Genomic DNA, 16,352 nt, shown 5'->3' with positions numbered 1-16,352 from the left:
AACACACAGGGGTTTGTGCATGTACTGTAGCTCACTTCAAGATACTGTAGACTGAACTTTTTATATATTATACAATGGAAATATACAACTAGTGAATACTATGAGAATATATACAATTTTATGGAAAATTATTTACTAGTAAATAAGTCTAATACAGAATACTTTTTATAAAGAAATCTACTTTTTCTCCTACCTGAAACAAATTGGTTTCTTAACATCTAATCTAAAAGATAAATGGAAAGCCCTCTAAAAGTATAAGTATGGTTAAAACACAGTTACCATAGTTAGCAAAGGGAAAGCATGGTCAATGCATCATCTATGCATGTTAAAACACAGTTACCATAGTTAGCAAAGGGAAAGCATGGTCAATGCATCATATATGCATGGTTAAAACACAGTTACCATAGTTAGCAAAGGGAAAGCATGGTCAATGCATCATATATGCATGGTTAAAACACAGTTACCATAGTTAGCAAAGGGAAAGCATGGTCAATGCATCATATATGCATGGTTAAAACACAGCTACCATAGTCAGCAAAGGGAAAGCATGGTCAATGCATCATATATGCATGGTTAAAACACAGCTACCATAGTTAGCAAAGGGAAAGCATGGTCAATGCATCATATATGCATGGTTAAAACACAGCTACCATAGTTAGCAAAGGGAAAGCATGGTCAATGCATCATATATGCATGTTAAAACACAGTTACCATAGTTAGCAAAGGGAAAGCATGGTTAAAACACAGCTACCATAGTCAGCAAAGGGAAAGCATGGTCAATGCATCATATATGCATGTTAAAACACAGTTACCATAGTTAGCAAAGGGAAAGCATGGTCAATGCATCATATATGCATGGTTAAAACACAGCTACCATAGTTAGCAAAGGGAAAGCATGGTCAATGCATCATATATGCATGTTAAAACACAGTTACCATAGTTAGCAAAGGGAAAGCATGGTCAATGCATCATATATGCATGTTAAAACACAGCTACCATAGTTAGCAAAGGGAAAGCATGGTCAATGCATCACATATGCATGTTAAAACACAGTTACCATAGTTAGCAAAGGGAAAGCATGGTCAATGCATCATCTATGCATGTTAAAACACAGTTACCATAGTTAGCAAAGGGAAAGCATGGTCAATGCATCATATATGCATGTTAAAACACAGTTACCATAGTTAGCAAAGGGAAAGCATGGTCAATGCATCATATATGCATGGTTAAAACACAGTTACCATAGTTAGCAAAGGGAAAGCATGGTCAATGCATCATATATGCATGGTTAAAACACAGTTACCATAGTTAGCAAAGGGAAAGCATGGTCAATGCATCATATATGCATGTTAAAACACAGTTACCATAGTTAGCAAAGAGAAAGCATGGTCAATGCATCATCTATGCATGGTTAAAACACAGTTACCACAGTTAGCAAAGGGAAAGCATGGTAGAAACACAGTTAACAGCAAAAAAAAAAAAAAAAAAAAACCCTGCACAACTAATCCTTGGTAAACTTCTATAAGGATTTGCACTACAAACAGAAGACCAGTTCTTGCCTTGTATAAAACATTGTACTTTTACCAGGCAGATTAAATAAAGCTACTCTGTTTAAAGTGGAAGTGCTTGGGATTCCCGAGATGCTGGGTTGAGTTTACCTCAACAGTGAGAGGGGAGAACAGTTCTAAAGTACAGTATGCAGAGATTTACATACACCACATGACTGGAGCATTAGGGCCCTCCTACTCCGGGCTTAGCAAAAAACGTTTTTTTGAAGTTTGGGATGGGATGGGATGGGAGAGTGGTGATGCTTTCCGCCACAGTTCTGTTTGATTTTTGTGGGAGTTTTCTTTTACCCGCCACCCCCCCCCCTCCCCCTCCCCCTCCCCCTCCCCCTCCAGTTCTTACCTTCTGTCTGCATGGTCCTAAGCAGCCTAAGGATCATTATCCACCCAGGCAGGGAGGGGGGTTCCCTTCATTCATTTATCTAAGAAGATTACAGAGTGCTTGTTTGTTGTTGTTTAAGCATCTCATTTCCCTAAGCTCTTTGTTTTTCCAACTGGTTTACATTTTAATGCTCTCGATTGAATTTCAATAACTAGGGATCAAATTGACCCACCGGCAGGTCTTATAAAAGAGGTAAAGCAGGACCTTCAGGACAGCCTGAACCACAGGGGTGCTTTGAGGAAAATGTCTCAGCTTCTTTATGATGGAGCTCAGAGGGATGCACCCTCATCAGCAGGGCACTGCAGGCTCATTATAGAGTCAAGTTCAGCAGCTCACCTCCAAAACAGTCCTTGAATTTCAAACTGCCACTTGTTTTAAGTGCACAAGCAGCTCTCGGGGAGGGAAATCATCTCAATTATCATCTCGCGGGGGGAGGGGGTGTTTAACTTTGGTTTTAACCAAATATTTTCAAGCACTGTTAACATAACTGCTGAAACTACTGAAAACTATTGAAGTCTGTGAATAAGTTACTTACAACCACAGTAAGTAATCTTACAAGTACAATTAATTATTATTATTATTATTATTATTATTATTATTTATTTCTTAGCAGACGCCCTTATCCAGGGCGACTTACAAGATATCACATTATTTTTACATACAATTACCCATTTATACAGTTGGGTTTTTACTGGAGCAATCTAGGTAAAGTACCTTGCTCAAGGGTACAGCAGCATTGTCCCCACCGGGGATTGAACCCACAACCCTCCGGTCAAGAGTCCAGAGCCCTGACCACTACTCAACATGGCGTAACCATGAATTAAACAAATTAATACATCATGGAAGCATGAAAGAACGAGAGAGCACTGTATGTGTGTGTGTGTGTGTAATATATATATATATATATATATATATACCTGACATTACTAATAAATAAAATGCTCTCTATAAGCAGATTAAAGGTATATCGCTCTTTTTGAAGCAACTGGTCAGCTTGGGTAAGCTAATTGCTACTATCCTTAAAATGCAGCCTATCAAACAAATGCTGGTCCAATAACAGTTTGTGTTACAAAACCAAATCTTGAAGTGACGTAGTAACACAATCTGGGTCCCTTCCTGTTGTACAATCACTCACCTACCTGATTGCGAGATCAAATGGCAGTCACTTAGGTGATTATATTATGTAATAAGTCCAGGGTATTGATCATACATTAGTCTAGTCACAAATGTCTTATTGTCCAAGTGTTTTGCTAATCTAATTCTCTGACACACTCTTCTTCTTCTTTGAGATCTCAAAAGCCTGCGTCCACGTGCATCCTGGACCTGTAGTAATGCCCCACTAATTCAATCAATAGCTCAGTGATATAATGGCTGGTTTCTTGGGGATGCAGCTGGGAGGGCAAGAAATAGTCATGGTAATGATTATTATTTGTTTATTTAGCAGACGCCTTTATCCAAGGCGACTTACAGAGACTAGGGTGTGTGAACTATGCATGAGCTGCAGAGTTACTTACAATTACGTCTCACGTGAAAGACGGAGCACAAGGAGATTAAGTGACTTGCTCAGGGTCACACAATGAGTCTGTGGCTGAGGTGGGATTTGAACCGGGGACCTCCTGGTTACAAGCCCTTTATTTAACCACTGGACCACACAGCCTCCTATGTACAACTATATGTAATGATCCTCCTGTTACCAGCACAAAGCACTGAAACTCAGCGCTCTTGCTCAGGTAGAGCTGAAAATAATTACCAATAATAATAATAATAATAATGCAGCCTTCTGAAATAATAACATATAGCCGGCCCTGATATTGATGTGATTTAGCCATCTGAAATATGTTTGCATCATATTGTTCACACTTAAATGAACAATACTGTTTAGCAATGTTTATTTAACTATATAGAATTAAATATATAGTGAAAGGTGCTGTGTACAATGCAACTTTTACCCACTTAAGGTCAGCAAGTGCACTCTGACCTCTCGTTGAGTGGACATCAGCTTGTACCCAACAGCACCCATTACTATACTGTATAGTCACAAAGTCATGAAGCAAACACGAATGTTCATCTTACAGGTCGTCATTATCGATTTGCAAATCTGTTCAATGAACGTTTATTTGCAATTATAACTATATATCTTGCAGGTGCACGATATATGAATTTTACAGATTCTCAATAAATAATTCATAGAGAAGACATGGATAGAGGTGTGTGTGGTTTAATTATGTAATAATTTAAGTATGGTATGGTAACAAATAGCAAGCCTCCTTAAGTATGAATCCCCAGCTGGGTTAAATAAATAAAAAGAGGGGTGAAAAGCCCACGTCCAGATATGGCTCTGATAACGCTCCACTTAAATCTGAGATTTTGCAAGTATTTCTAACGATGTTTGCACTTCGTGAGCTGGTAGGATTGTGAGTGAAGGTTGGGGATTACAGGGTTACCTTTCTAAACAAGATCACACTCTACACTTCCTCCAGCTATTCAGACTTTGTTTGAAGCATAACGAACTTCAGCAGGAGTGTGGAGAAAAAGTGTAAATGCTGAAAATCTTCTTTAAAAAACACAAACTGGCAAAGGAAGGTTCCCAATTCTCCAGGTGCTGTAGTGGAATCAGACGCTGTTATGCACCGACTTGGAGACGGTACCTCCCTTAAATTAGCAAGCATGACCCTTCTGAGAGTGCGGGGTGCTGTAGAAAGGAGATTGAGCGATGACTACACGCAGCTGTAAATCTATCAGGAGTCACACAATTCATTTGACAAAGCAAAATGTAATTGCTTGATAAGGACACAGCAGCTTGAACTCACCTTCCCAGTTACATTGTGTCTTTCAATCTAGACAGCCAGTGCAGATGCCATCAATTCCATCAGCGCATCCTCTCTCTATCTGGCTCACAATCAAAATGTAGGCTTTTCAGTATCATCGCTATCAACCTAAGCTGACTGCATGTGAAAAGGTGCCACTAATAGGACTGCGTTGGACATCACATCTTAAACCAGATCAAGCAAACACGACAGGCCAGATCTTTAAGGTCAAGCCAGAATTATTTTTCTGTTTCTACTCTTGGAATAACATTGACAGTTACAAACGGGAGAGCAGGCACCTTGCATGCACAGGCTCACACAAATCTGTAGAGGCGGCACAATTCAATTGATCCAAGTTTAAAAGGTTCATTATATTTCAAAATAGTCCAAATGTTAAAAAAAAAAACACATACAGTACATTCGTTTTTAGCAAAGACTTCAGCTTAAGCTCGCACTTAAAATGTATTGTTTTAACAAATCATTGTGAGATAATGACACAAGACTGCTTTACCTGGTGGTAGTATGTGCACAGAAACACAGATGGAAATAAGTCTCCATAGCGGTTTCACCCATACAAGGTTTTAATACGAGCTTGATTAGGCACAGTGTATAGGTAACACAGGTGTCCCTTATTAAACTCCCAGTAAAACCAAGAATGGATCAAACTGCTAGGCAATGGGAGTCTTATTTCCATCCCTGAGAAACACACATTTCATCCTAATACTCCCCAGCAGAGCAGGGCAGTGAGGATATGGCTCCTGTGCAGTGGAAGGTAGAATAAAGGCAGTTCTGCGATGCTTAGATTCAAAGAGCTGCAGTTTCCCTTTTAAATAAGCACGGTACCTGTCTTTAATTGCACTCACTCACATCATTATTGATAAAGTATTAATCTAACAGCAATAGACAGTATGCCACACATTTACTCCTTGTAGCCTGTGGCGCTTTCCATTGTAGAGTAACAGTAACTGTGAATTAACAAACAACCCGCTTACCGCAGCAGAGTATATGATTTTAAAAGTGGAACACGTGTTCAGCTAATCTGCTTCTATCGAGATCGCCGGGAGGAGGCTGACCTTTATCTCGTATTTAAAACACAACGGCTAACTCAAATTCATTTTCAATTTATTTTCCGATGATTTGAAAGGAAAGTGGTAGTGCAGGGGGGGACGGGAGAGTTTAAATAAAAAAAAAAAAGATTACTTTATTGAACAACCTCAGCTGGTAAAAGGTTGGGAGAGGGTCCCTCTCGAGTCCTTCCAGGGAGCTATCGGGACAGTCCGCAGGGAGCAGGCTTAATCGAGTAAAATAATCTTTGCTGTGAAGATTAACAGGACGGCTGCAGCGCCACAGTATCAGCAGAATGCGGCTCCCGTCAGCTGCCTCAAAAGGTGCTGCAGGCAGCAGGAGAGCTTCCCTGTCGGGCTCACCCTACTGATCCTGCAAATTTGGTAAACTTCATGGAAATTTAATAAGTGCTGCTGCTTTGTGCTAGCCTGCAGAGCAAACAGACTGGTGCTGTGAGGCACATATGTGAGGATTTACAAGCATTTTTCTCCATTTTTTTTTTACTTTCCGGTAGCTACTGTAGCTGTTGCAGGAGCTGGAGCCTGGGGCCTTTACAGCTTATGCCAATATAGACTGTGTACATCCTGAAGGTAAATAATATCTTGAGGTAGGATTTTCATTCAAAAGGGCGCGAAGCTACTGCTGTCAGTCTGTAAACCGCATTGAGTGGAAAAGACTGACCTACAAAGGCTGCTCTACCAGACTACTAAGGGATGCACATTATTAAATCCAAGGGATTACATCACAAGGAACCGTAGCTATTGTTACCACCGTGAGGTATGAGGGGCGTGTCAGTAAATAAAGCTGGTGCCAATAGTGCAACGAGGCCTGTACCAGGATCTTAACATGAACATGTAAGTGTATTATTATACATATTATTATTAATAATAATAACAACAACAATAATAATAATAATAATAATAATAATAATAATAATTACAATGGCTAAAACTACTTACAGTGGTTAGATTTCAAGTGCCAAATTCAGAAGATTAACAAATGTTTGTGTTTTCATATTGTTTTCTATTCAAAGTATTTTAAAAAAATAAATAAATCTGTTGGTCTTATTTTTAGGCTCACCTAACCGGATATTTTGCATTTCAATTTTAGTATGATACTGATGTACGGTATGCGCTAAACCCTAATATAACAGATCATGTAGTGATTCTGGAGCTAGCTGGCTGCAGGGGACATGGGCTCAATTAACAACACGTGGACTTGCTTAGAGAAGAGGGGGGGTGACAGGGGTTCGGTATTTAAGGGGAGACAGGTGGGGTGGGGTCAAGAAAGTTTGGCGTTGGAGAACAAACAGGAAACGCAGGTTAACCCATTGGCACCTCGGCCCAGCGTTACATTCAGCGAGTCACTAAGGAGCAGGGCTTAAATTACGTGTCAGTTCAGTAAAAGTGATGGTCAACCGCCACTTTGAACTGACCACTCTGTTTATTTCTTTAGAGTTAAGAGGCTTTTTCTCATAATGAATAATGATTTGTATGTTTGTATGTGGTACCCCGAGGGACGGGTTGCAGAACATGCTGCATTCCCCGGAGCCACCCTGCTGCTGCTGACCCCAGCTAGAGACAAATGTGGCAGCGTGGCTCTTGGTGGTGCAGTGTACACACTAGTGTGTGAACCAAAAGCTTATTCAATCCCACAGAGACTGCTGTCACAAAAGAAAGCTCCTCCTTTTAGTAACAGTTTTTTAACTGGTTTATATATATATATATATATATATATATATATATATATATATATATATATAGATACATATATACAAACTATACAATAACATACCTCCAGCTAATAAGTTACAAGACTTCTATGGACGGTGACAGGGAGATGTTGCTTGCATAATATCTTCTAATATAATATAGTTGGTTAATTGAAACCAGTCACATGGATCCACAAAGTAATCAGCTGGAGACCTTAAACAGCATCGGGGAATTAGAAAGAATTGACTTTCATGAGCACATTGACATGAACAGTTATTAGGGATAACTACTGTTCCCAGCTCTGTAATAAATAAGGTGTCCTGCTTATTTATACAGTGGGTACTATTTTTTTTTTTTTTTATGAACTAATGAAACCTGTTCAACTGTTTTAGACAAGGTTAGAAGTTTATTCTCACTTTTTTAATAAATATGACATGAAATCAGTTTTGTGAACAGGGCCCCATGACAGTAAGCATTGCATTAGTCTTCCCCGACATTAATGAAAATAAGAAAGCGAGGTGCAATAAGAATTAACCTAATATACCTCAACTTGTAAAATAGTCTGGTAGATCCAGCAGCTCTATATTAAAATTGCATTTTATTTAAGAATAGTAAACATATGTCTTCGTGTTTATATATATATATATATATATATATATATATATATATATATATATATATATATATATATATATATATAATTGCATTACATTCTTAAAAGAAATTCCTTCAGGAGAAAACCCTGCCCCTTGTTGAACACTAGGGGTTCTATCTCATCAATGACAGTGAATGCATTACATCCTGGATGCCATGACAGGGTTAGTTATAGAGCCTTAGACATGAAGCTGCCACATTCACCAGTGACAGAACATAGCAGAGTCTGCTAAGCAGTTCATTTTAGGACCCCCCTTTTTTTTTTTTTTTAAAGCAAAAGCACAGAGATCCCAGACTCCACCTGCGATCACGTGCCGTGGACAAGTTGCTAAAAATCAAAAAGGGACAACTCAAACCATAAAAGATATTACGGGGACGATAGATATTCTTTAATAAAAACAGCGGCTTTTCTGAATGCTCAGCTCAATGTGTGGTCAACTACAGATGTTTAAACTCCTTATCTGACCCGATTTCTTCTGGAGTGCTGTGCCGAGAGGAGGAGGAGCTCACGAGCATTACAAGCCCTTTTTTTTAGCAAACACATTTGTATGTTGTTCCCATCTGAATTGAACTAATCACTCCTCGATTCATTTAAAGGTAATCCTTTTCTTTATCTTCATTCTTCAGTTAATGCACGCCGTGTACCTTTAGGTAAGGAAGGGAAGAGGATAGAAAGAAAAAAAGAACGAAGGGAGTGCTGGGGGTGTTTGGCTTTGTAATTTCATCCTTGAAATTTGTGATTACTAACAGGACAACTTTTTTAATTTGCTCTTTTGTCTCACTTCCCCTGGCTGACAATCTGTTCCTGAGCTAGGCCTTTTAATCAATCACCTAGATAATCAAATGTCACTGGCTATCTGCTCCATGTAATTACTTTTGCAATTAAAAATCAATCGCAAGTCGCCTCGACTAATTAGAGGGATGGGCAGATTTTCATTTAGATTGATTTTTTAATAAATATTGACTTAAAAAGCCATAATCTCAGCATATTCTTTCATTTTCTTGGTACGTAAAAATCTAATAAATGGTAAAATTAACAAGAGAAGGATTTGGACGACTTCAAAGTCTTTCACCACTTCAGACACTCAGAAAATGTGCAGTGGCAAAGTGGGGCTTATCTCATGCTAATGATGGCACTCCACTGCTCCTCCTTTATGAGAAGAACATTACCCGAATGACAGCTCACACATTCATTAAAAAAGCATTTGTAGAAAATAAAATCTCATAAAGGAGTTCTATAAAAAAAGATTTGAAAAATACTTAAGTATAAAATAATAAAATTATATATATATATATATATATATATATATATATATATATATATATATATATATATATATATATATAAAATAAGTATCAATTCTATATTTTAAATTATGGTTTTCTCTTTAGGAAATTTAGGCTAGCTTACAAATCGAAAAATTCCGTACAAAGCATTATTCTGTACGAAACAATTCTGTATGAAGCAGCATTCTGTATGAAGCAGCATTCTGTACAAAACAATTCTGTATAAAGCAGCATTCTGTACGAAGCAACAAGGCTCTGTCTCTGTCAAGGCTGCTCCTTTGAAATATCAAGGCATATGGCACCTGTCTGTCATTACTTTGTCCCTTTTCACCGAGATTCAAACCCATGCAGCACCTCTAGCTTCCACTTTCTTCATTGCACCTTGAGCAACCTAAAGAAGGGAGGAGGCATAATCGGCTCAATCTAAAATAAATGACCATGATTTCAACCATCCTGTACCTCCTCTCTCCCTCTGACTTGGAATCCTAAAGGTTAAACAGATCATCAACTGATAAGCTACCTTGAATGAAAATTCTTTTTGTTGCCTAATTTGGTGGCATCCAGTCTTCAATAAGATACAGTGGTTGGTCCACTATATATACATCCTCAGCTGATGCACTATCCTTGCACTACTATTATGTCATTGTAGATGCAAATTGTCTTCATCCCAAGCTGTTACTTATCTCATATTGCATTCTAGTCGTATTTGCACTTATTGTAAGCTACACTGTATTTAAATATTGTTTTTTGCACTGTAACCTTGTATTGCCCTGGAACACCTGTAAGTCGGAAAGTGTGTTTGAAAACAAACAGTGACAGCATTAAAAGGCTTTTCATTTGTGATGTATCTATTTTCTCTATCTGCGATTTCACTTTTATCTTTACAAAACATATTTGCATACTTTACATGTGCTCTTACAGGTTTGAATGTCTTTTAATGTGTCCATGATCTGCTTATGTTTACTTTGGACCAAAATGTCACCTAAATTTGCATCCTTTCTGAAAGCCACTACCGGCTCTTTTGGAAACAAATTATTTTACCATTCCAGGTAGAAATGATGATTCTCCCCAAGATGCAATAATCCAATAAGAAAAGGTACATACATACATACATACATACATACCCAGAGATACATACGCAAGACAGATTTCTAACAAAAAACCTGAACAGAAGTATAAAAGAGCATTATAAATTCAGGATAGATATATAAAATAAAATATGAAAACATTTATCAGGGCAGGCTGTGATTGGCCCCCTCTTTGTACTGATCACTTGTATGATAGGGCAGTAATAGACATTTCCCTTTGCACAAAGTAATAAGAGCAGCACTTATCGCTTGTTGCCTCCAGCCAGTTGCAAAAGGAAATTAGAAAAGTCCAGTGAAGCTAAGAAGTGATTAATCACCATGCAATGGGACCTGTCAACTCCAAGGGGTCTTTTCAGCTGATAATGCTGCCCACTTCAATTTAGGCTGATAGAAATTTGATTTCTTTTTACCTCTGGCAAAAACAAAAAAGACCACAGTTAGTGTAACCGTGGCCTACTCTTGTCTTTAATGATTGCCTGTCCCTTTTAAATACGATCATGTTTAAGTGTCTCGATCAATACAATTCCTTTCCGGCATTTCAGAATTTAAAAAAAAAATAATAATAATTAACAAGGACTATACAGACGTTTTTCATTCAACCTCCTTTAAAAAAACTAAAAAAAAACTAAAAAAAACAAACACACACACTACTGGAACAAATAATCCTCTTATTATTTTGTAATGGAAAAAGAAAACAACCCCCATTGTTCATTTCCTCAAAAACAAATCTGAATCTGTGGCAGGATTAATAAGGTTAAAAGGACCGTCGCTGTTTAGATCCAGACACTTGCTGCCCCTGCTACAGTACTGGAGATTTCCAGCAACACTGCAGAGCACCACCATGACACTGCAAACAATCTCTATGCTTGTTAACCTCACTGGGCTTCTCAAAGAACACTGCTGTATAGACAGGTGCTGAGGGAGGAAGGGTTCAAACCCCCACCACACCTCACCTTTAATGAGAATAGTATTGTTTTGGATGGTGCATTAAGCCTATTTAAGGGGACTATTCCAGTGCGTTTAGAAAAGGAATACAAAAATGAAAGTAAAGGAAAATGATTGATTACGTTTCATATTTAAAAAATATATATAGCCCGTCCCCCAAAATACTAAGCATAAAAAATGGCCAAATATATCTGTTACTGAAAGAAGACTGAATGGTCGATATAAAATGTGATGCGTTAAGAACTGCAGAATAAACCACGTTATGTATCCGTACGATTTGTATCTGAATGCACCTCCCGTGAACTCTCTTAGCAGACTATCTCATGTATTTATTATGTTAACTGCAGAAAAAAAGTACTCCAGGGAGAGTGTTAAACCAATGCAAAACTGTCAATTAAAATAAAATATTGATGGAAGGTTCATAAAGTTGGGGTTTCAGTTTAAGTACTCTCTGAGGAGGCAAGGGTTGAGTTAGGAAATTGATAATTACTCTTAAGTAAATGAAATAAAGAGAAAATTGAATACATTTTAAAAAAAAGTCTACCTACCACAATAACATGGCCAGGCTAAGCAAACATTCCATGCACACACTGAAATGAGAGATGAAAGAGAAACAGCTGCCCTGCCATGGTCAGAAATCCTTATCTGCTGCCCAAACCTTTGTTGGATTGAGTAAGCACCAGTGGCCTACACTGGAGGCATGTTCAAAGCCTTTTCCCATTCTCTCTTTTATAGATAATGCAATGAAAACTCGCTCTATCCCTTGAAATATTTAGAAGAACATGATATCGCCGTGACCTCCCCGCACCTGCAACCTTTGTGAAATACTTCAAGAAGTGCCTTAGTCTTGTTTATGCTCTTTATCTTTAATAGGCTTCTGTAGTTTTCAACGATCAGCACTGTGTAAAGAGAGACCCTTGCAGTATTAAAGTGTGCAGTGCAGCTTGTGAGCACCATTCATGCTTTCTCTTGGGCAGTACTCATTACCTCTGAAGAAAACTAATGAACTAGCTTGTTGAGCTGTCAAATTGTACAACAAAGAACTTTTCTATTTTAAACTTCTATCCATTTTCATCTTGCATTGATATGCAACCCTATTGACAAAGTCCATTCAGCAATTTTTTTTTTAAGGGGTTGAACTTTTGATCAAGTTTAATATCATGCAGCAGTACTGGCTTGATATACTAGCAATTAAATAATTAAGTTGATTACATTTCTTTGATTGCATATTACGAAATCAATAATCTGGAAAAACACATAACACTTCCTATTTTTATTATATTTTGCCATGCATTATTATTATTATTGTTATTATTAATTATTTATTTTTTTACCTGCATTTTTTATATTTCTTAAAACACCTCACCCTCTCTTAACTGGAGTCCCCCAAGGGTCAGTCTTGGGTCCTCTCCTGTTCTCTCTCTACACCCGCTCCCTGGGCCCCCTCATCGCATCCTATGGTTTCTCATACCATTTCTATGCTGATGATGCTCAGATTTTCCTCTCCTTCCCCACCTCTGACTCCACCATCTCCTCCCGTATCTCTACCTGTCTGTCTGCTATTTCCTCCTGGATGCACACGCATCACCTCAAACTCAACCTCTCTAAATCTGACCTCCTTTTCTTTCCCTCCTCTTCCCCCTCCTCTGATCTCTCTATCTCTGTTCCTCTGGAATCTACCACACTCTCTCCCTCTTCCTCAGCTAAGAACCTTGGAGTCACCCTGGACCCCTGCCTCTCTTATTCCCAGCACATCTCCACTCTGGCACGCACTTGCCGATTCTTCCTGAGCAACATCCGAAGAATCCGACCCTTCCTCACCAACTATGCTACCCAGCTCCTGGTCCAGGCCCTGGTACTCTCCCGCCTAGACTACTGCAACTCCCTCCTGGCTGGCCTCCCTGCGTCTGCCACCCGTCCGCTCCAGCTCATCCAGAACTCTGCTGCCCGCCTGGTGTTCTCTCTGCCTCGCTTCGCCCACGCTACTCCACTACTCTGCTCGCTCCACTGGCTTCTGATCACCGCTCGCATCCAGTTCAAGACTCTTGTACTAGCCTACAGATGCCTTGACCAGACTGCACCCAGCTACCTCCAGACCCTCATCTCTCCCTACACCCCCACTCGACCTCTCCGCTCCGCCTGCACTAGAAGACTAGCTCTACCTCCGCTACGCTCCCCTGCCTCCAGAGCCCGCTCCTTCTCCACCCTTGCTCCGCAGTGGTGGAATGACCTTCCTACAGATGTCAGGACTGCCCAGTCCCTGACCACATTCCGGCGCCTCCTTAAGACTCACCTATTCAAACAGCACCTGTAGAACTCCTCTGTTTGTATCCTGGGACACTATCACCCTTCATGTAAATGTGCTTTATTTTGCTCTTATCTGCCCCCTATTTTACTTCATTTAATCCTGTACTTCAGAATACTGTAATCTGCCTAGTGTTTAACCTGTAGTACTTTGTATTTAATCATATCCTGATGTAACTATCACTATTTAATCATATCCTGATGTAACTATCACTATTGTCTGCTGTATTATTGAATTGTGGTTTGTCACACTTGTACTTTGCTTGAATAAAAGTTATTGTATTTCTTGCTCATACTGTATTACTTGTATTGTAACACTTGAAATGTATTTGCTTACGATTGTAAGTCGCCCTGGATAAGGGCGTCTGCTAAGAAATAAATAATAATAATAATAATAATATTTATTTTTATTTTCAACAGCTTTGCTGTTGGGTACAATACTCTCTTTTATTCCTATGGCCTATGCTAAAACTATTACAGAGACCAAAATAGAAAGGAATTTTGTAAACGCTGGGATCTTTAGCAATGTTTAGACTCCCATCTTATCATGTTCTTTCTTCTTGCAGCATGTACTTCATTTCAACATCCCCAAATCCCTAAGCGTAGCGTCATGTTTAGGGTAACCTGCAGAAAACAGCTGCCAGACATTTGCTAAACTAAACAACTGCTGGTGTACATCTTCTAACATTTGCACATTTATACCAAAAACTGCATTGTAGGGGATTTACTGAACAATTAGAAGTTTCAAGTGACAGATTCAATCCAGATTGAAAGAGGCTCCAAAAGCAGGCAATGTTCCTCTAATCAGTTTTGTCTGAGAAATGTAAATCGTGAAGTTTTCCAGCTACTTCCTTAGAAAAACGCATTTCACTTCTGATTAGCTGTGATTACCCTTTTGGATGCAAGCGTTGGATCCTGCTTCAGGAGCTGGCCCAGGGCGGCTGCGTTTCCCAGGGCTGCAAAGCGGAACCAATCCCGTTCCATGGAATCCAACTGTACACGCTGGAAAAGGGACTGGGACTGGGAAAGGAAAAGGGAAAAAAAAGATGAAAAAAGTAATAGCCTTAGATACTGAATCAAGAACAACATAAAGCATACATGCATCCGACCGAAGGGTAAGAAGATGTGATAAATTAAGGATGTGTGATTTACATCTGCTACAAAGTTTCCAATAAAACCATTCCTTTGTTATACCAGGTAATAGATTTGAAAAACAGCATTACAAAAGGTTAAATGTAGAACAGATGTACGTTATAAAATACAACATGATCAAAGCTCAGGTTTTGAGACAGATATGCTAGCAAATGATGATTAATCGGTCCCAGTAGAATTGTAAGAAGCACACAAATGTAACGATGTGCGAGTGAAAGTCAAGGGTTGGGGGGCAGGAGAGTGGAAGAGGAGAGTGAAAACAAATGTCCAAGTTAATTCAGGTGATCCTCTGCAGAAGATTGAGCGATTAAGTTTTTAAGTTTCTCCAAAGGAATCAGAGTTTGGACAATATGTAATTGATTTTACAAACAGCTCAAAGATCACTTTAATGTTCATGTTTTTTTTGTTTTTTTTTAAGGTTTGTCTTTATCCAAGACTTACAGCAACTGAATGCTATTATCACCCAGTTCCTTTTAAGCATACATTACAAACGTCAAAGCCAGAGTTAAAAAGACATCAAAAGCATGCAAGTGTTTTGACAGAATATTAAAATGAGTAATGATTTCACATAAAACCGTTAAAGCCTTACAGATACTTTTCAAATACATTTATCTGTATGAAACGAGAGCCCAGGTGACATGGGAACTAGCTTTTAAGTTTAACTATAGCTTATTTTATTAATTTATAGTTTAACTCTGTGTTATCATTACGCCTTCCCCAACATACCAGACCGTGGGACAGATGTATTTATTCATACAACAAACTGCACTTAAGACCCCAATAGAAATAAACAACATTAAATCATGAAAGAGCCAAAATAAATAAAAAATAGATGTCAGTTTCTAAAATATATATATATATATATATATATATATAAAACAGCAAGAAATGTTAGCAATTCCCAGTCTCATACTCCAGAAAAAAAAAGAACAAAGACCAATGCAAATCAGTTTGTTCACCAACAAGTAACTATACAAAGAAACATTTCGGCAGCAGGAATAAGAAGGCAATTGTTAAGGGTGGCAGCAGGGGACTGCTGTGATAATTTGATCCGAACTCTGTTCATAAATCACTGCACCATTACTCCTAGTTTAGTATCTGTTTATGCTTCTACAAATTGAAACCCCACTGGCTATGCACTGCAGAACAGCGCTTGGCGCAATAACACATTGGCCTGACGATTAGTTCAAGGTGGGGAGGGATTAGCCAACCATCCCAAATCCACGGCTCCCTCTCCATATTTTGTCTTTCCCTGCTGAGGTAAAGAGGCACGGACATATGTAAGTAATAAACTAAAAAGGGCCTCCATCTACTAAAGGCTGAGTGGAAGGAATGCAGAACAAAACTATAAAATAATAATGGACACAGAGGTAGTGGGGTGGGGTGAGGGG

General features: G+C 38.8%; 1 protein-coding gene across 2 annotated transcripts in view; it reads right to left on the bottom strand.

The window, feature by feature from the left end:
• The window catches only part of LOC117963677 (ankyrin repeat domain-containing protein SOWAHC-like), a 106,279-nt gene that overhangs the window by 16,423 nt on the left and 73,504 nt on the right, over nt 1–16,352 (bottom strand). For both annotated transcript variants that reach the window (XM_058993927.1, XM_034904648.2), the window contains one exon: nt 14,701–14,829. In XM_058993927.1, coding sequence (XP_058849910.1) covers nt 14,701–14,829 — 129 coding nt within the window. The remainder of the gene's footprint in view (nt 1–14,700; nt 14,830–16,352) is intronic.

This window comes from Acipenser ruthenus, chromosome 20 (genome assembly GCF_902713425.1).
Source record: "Acipenser ruthenus chromosome 20, fAciRut3.2 maternal haplotype, whole genome shotgun sequence".
Taxonomy (NCBI): Eukaryota; Metazoa; Chordata; class Actinopteri; order Acipenseriformes; family Acipenseridae; genus Acipenser; species Acipenser ruthenus.
This window is presented reverse-complemented; position numbering and strand designations above follow the sequence as displayed.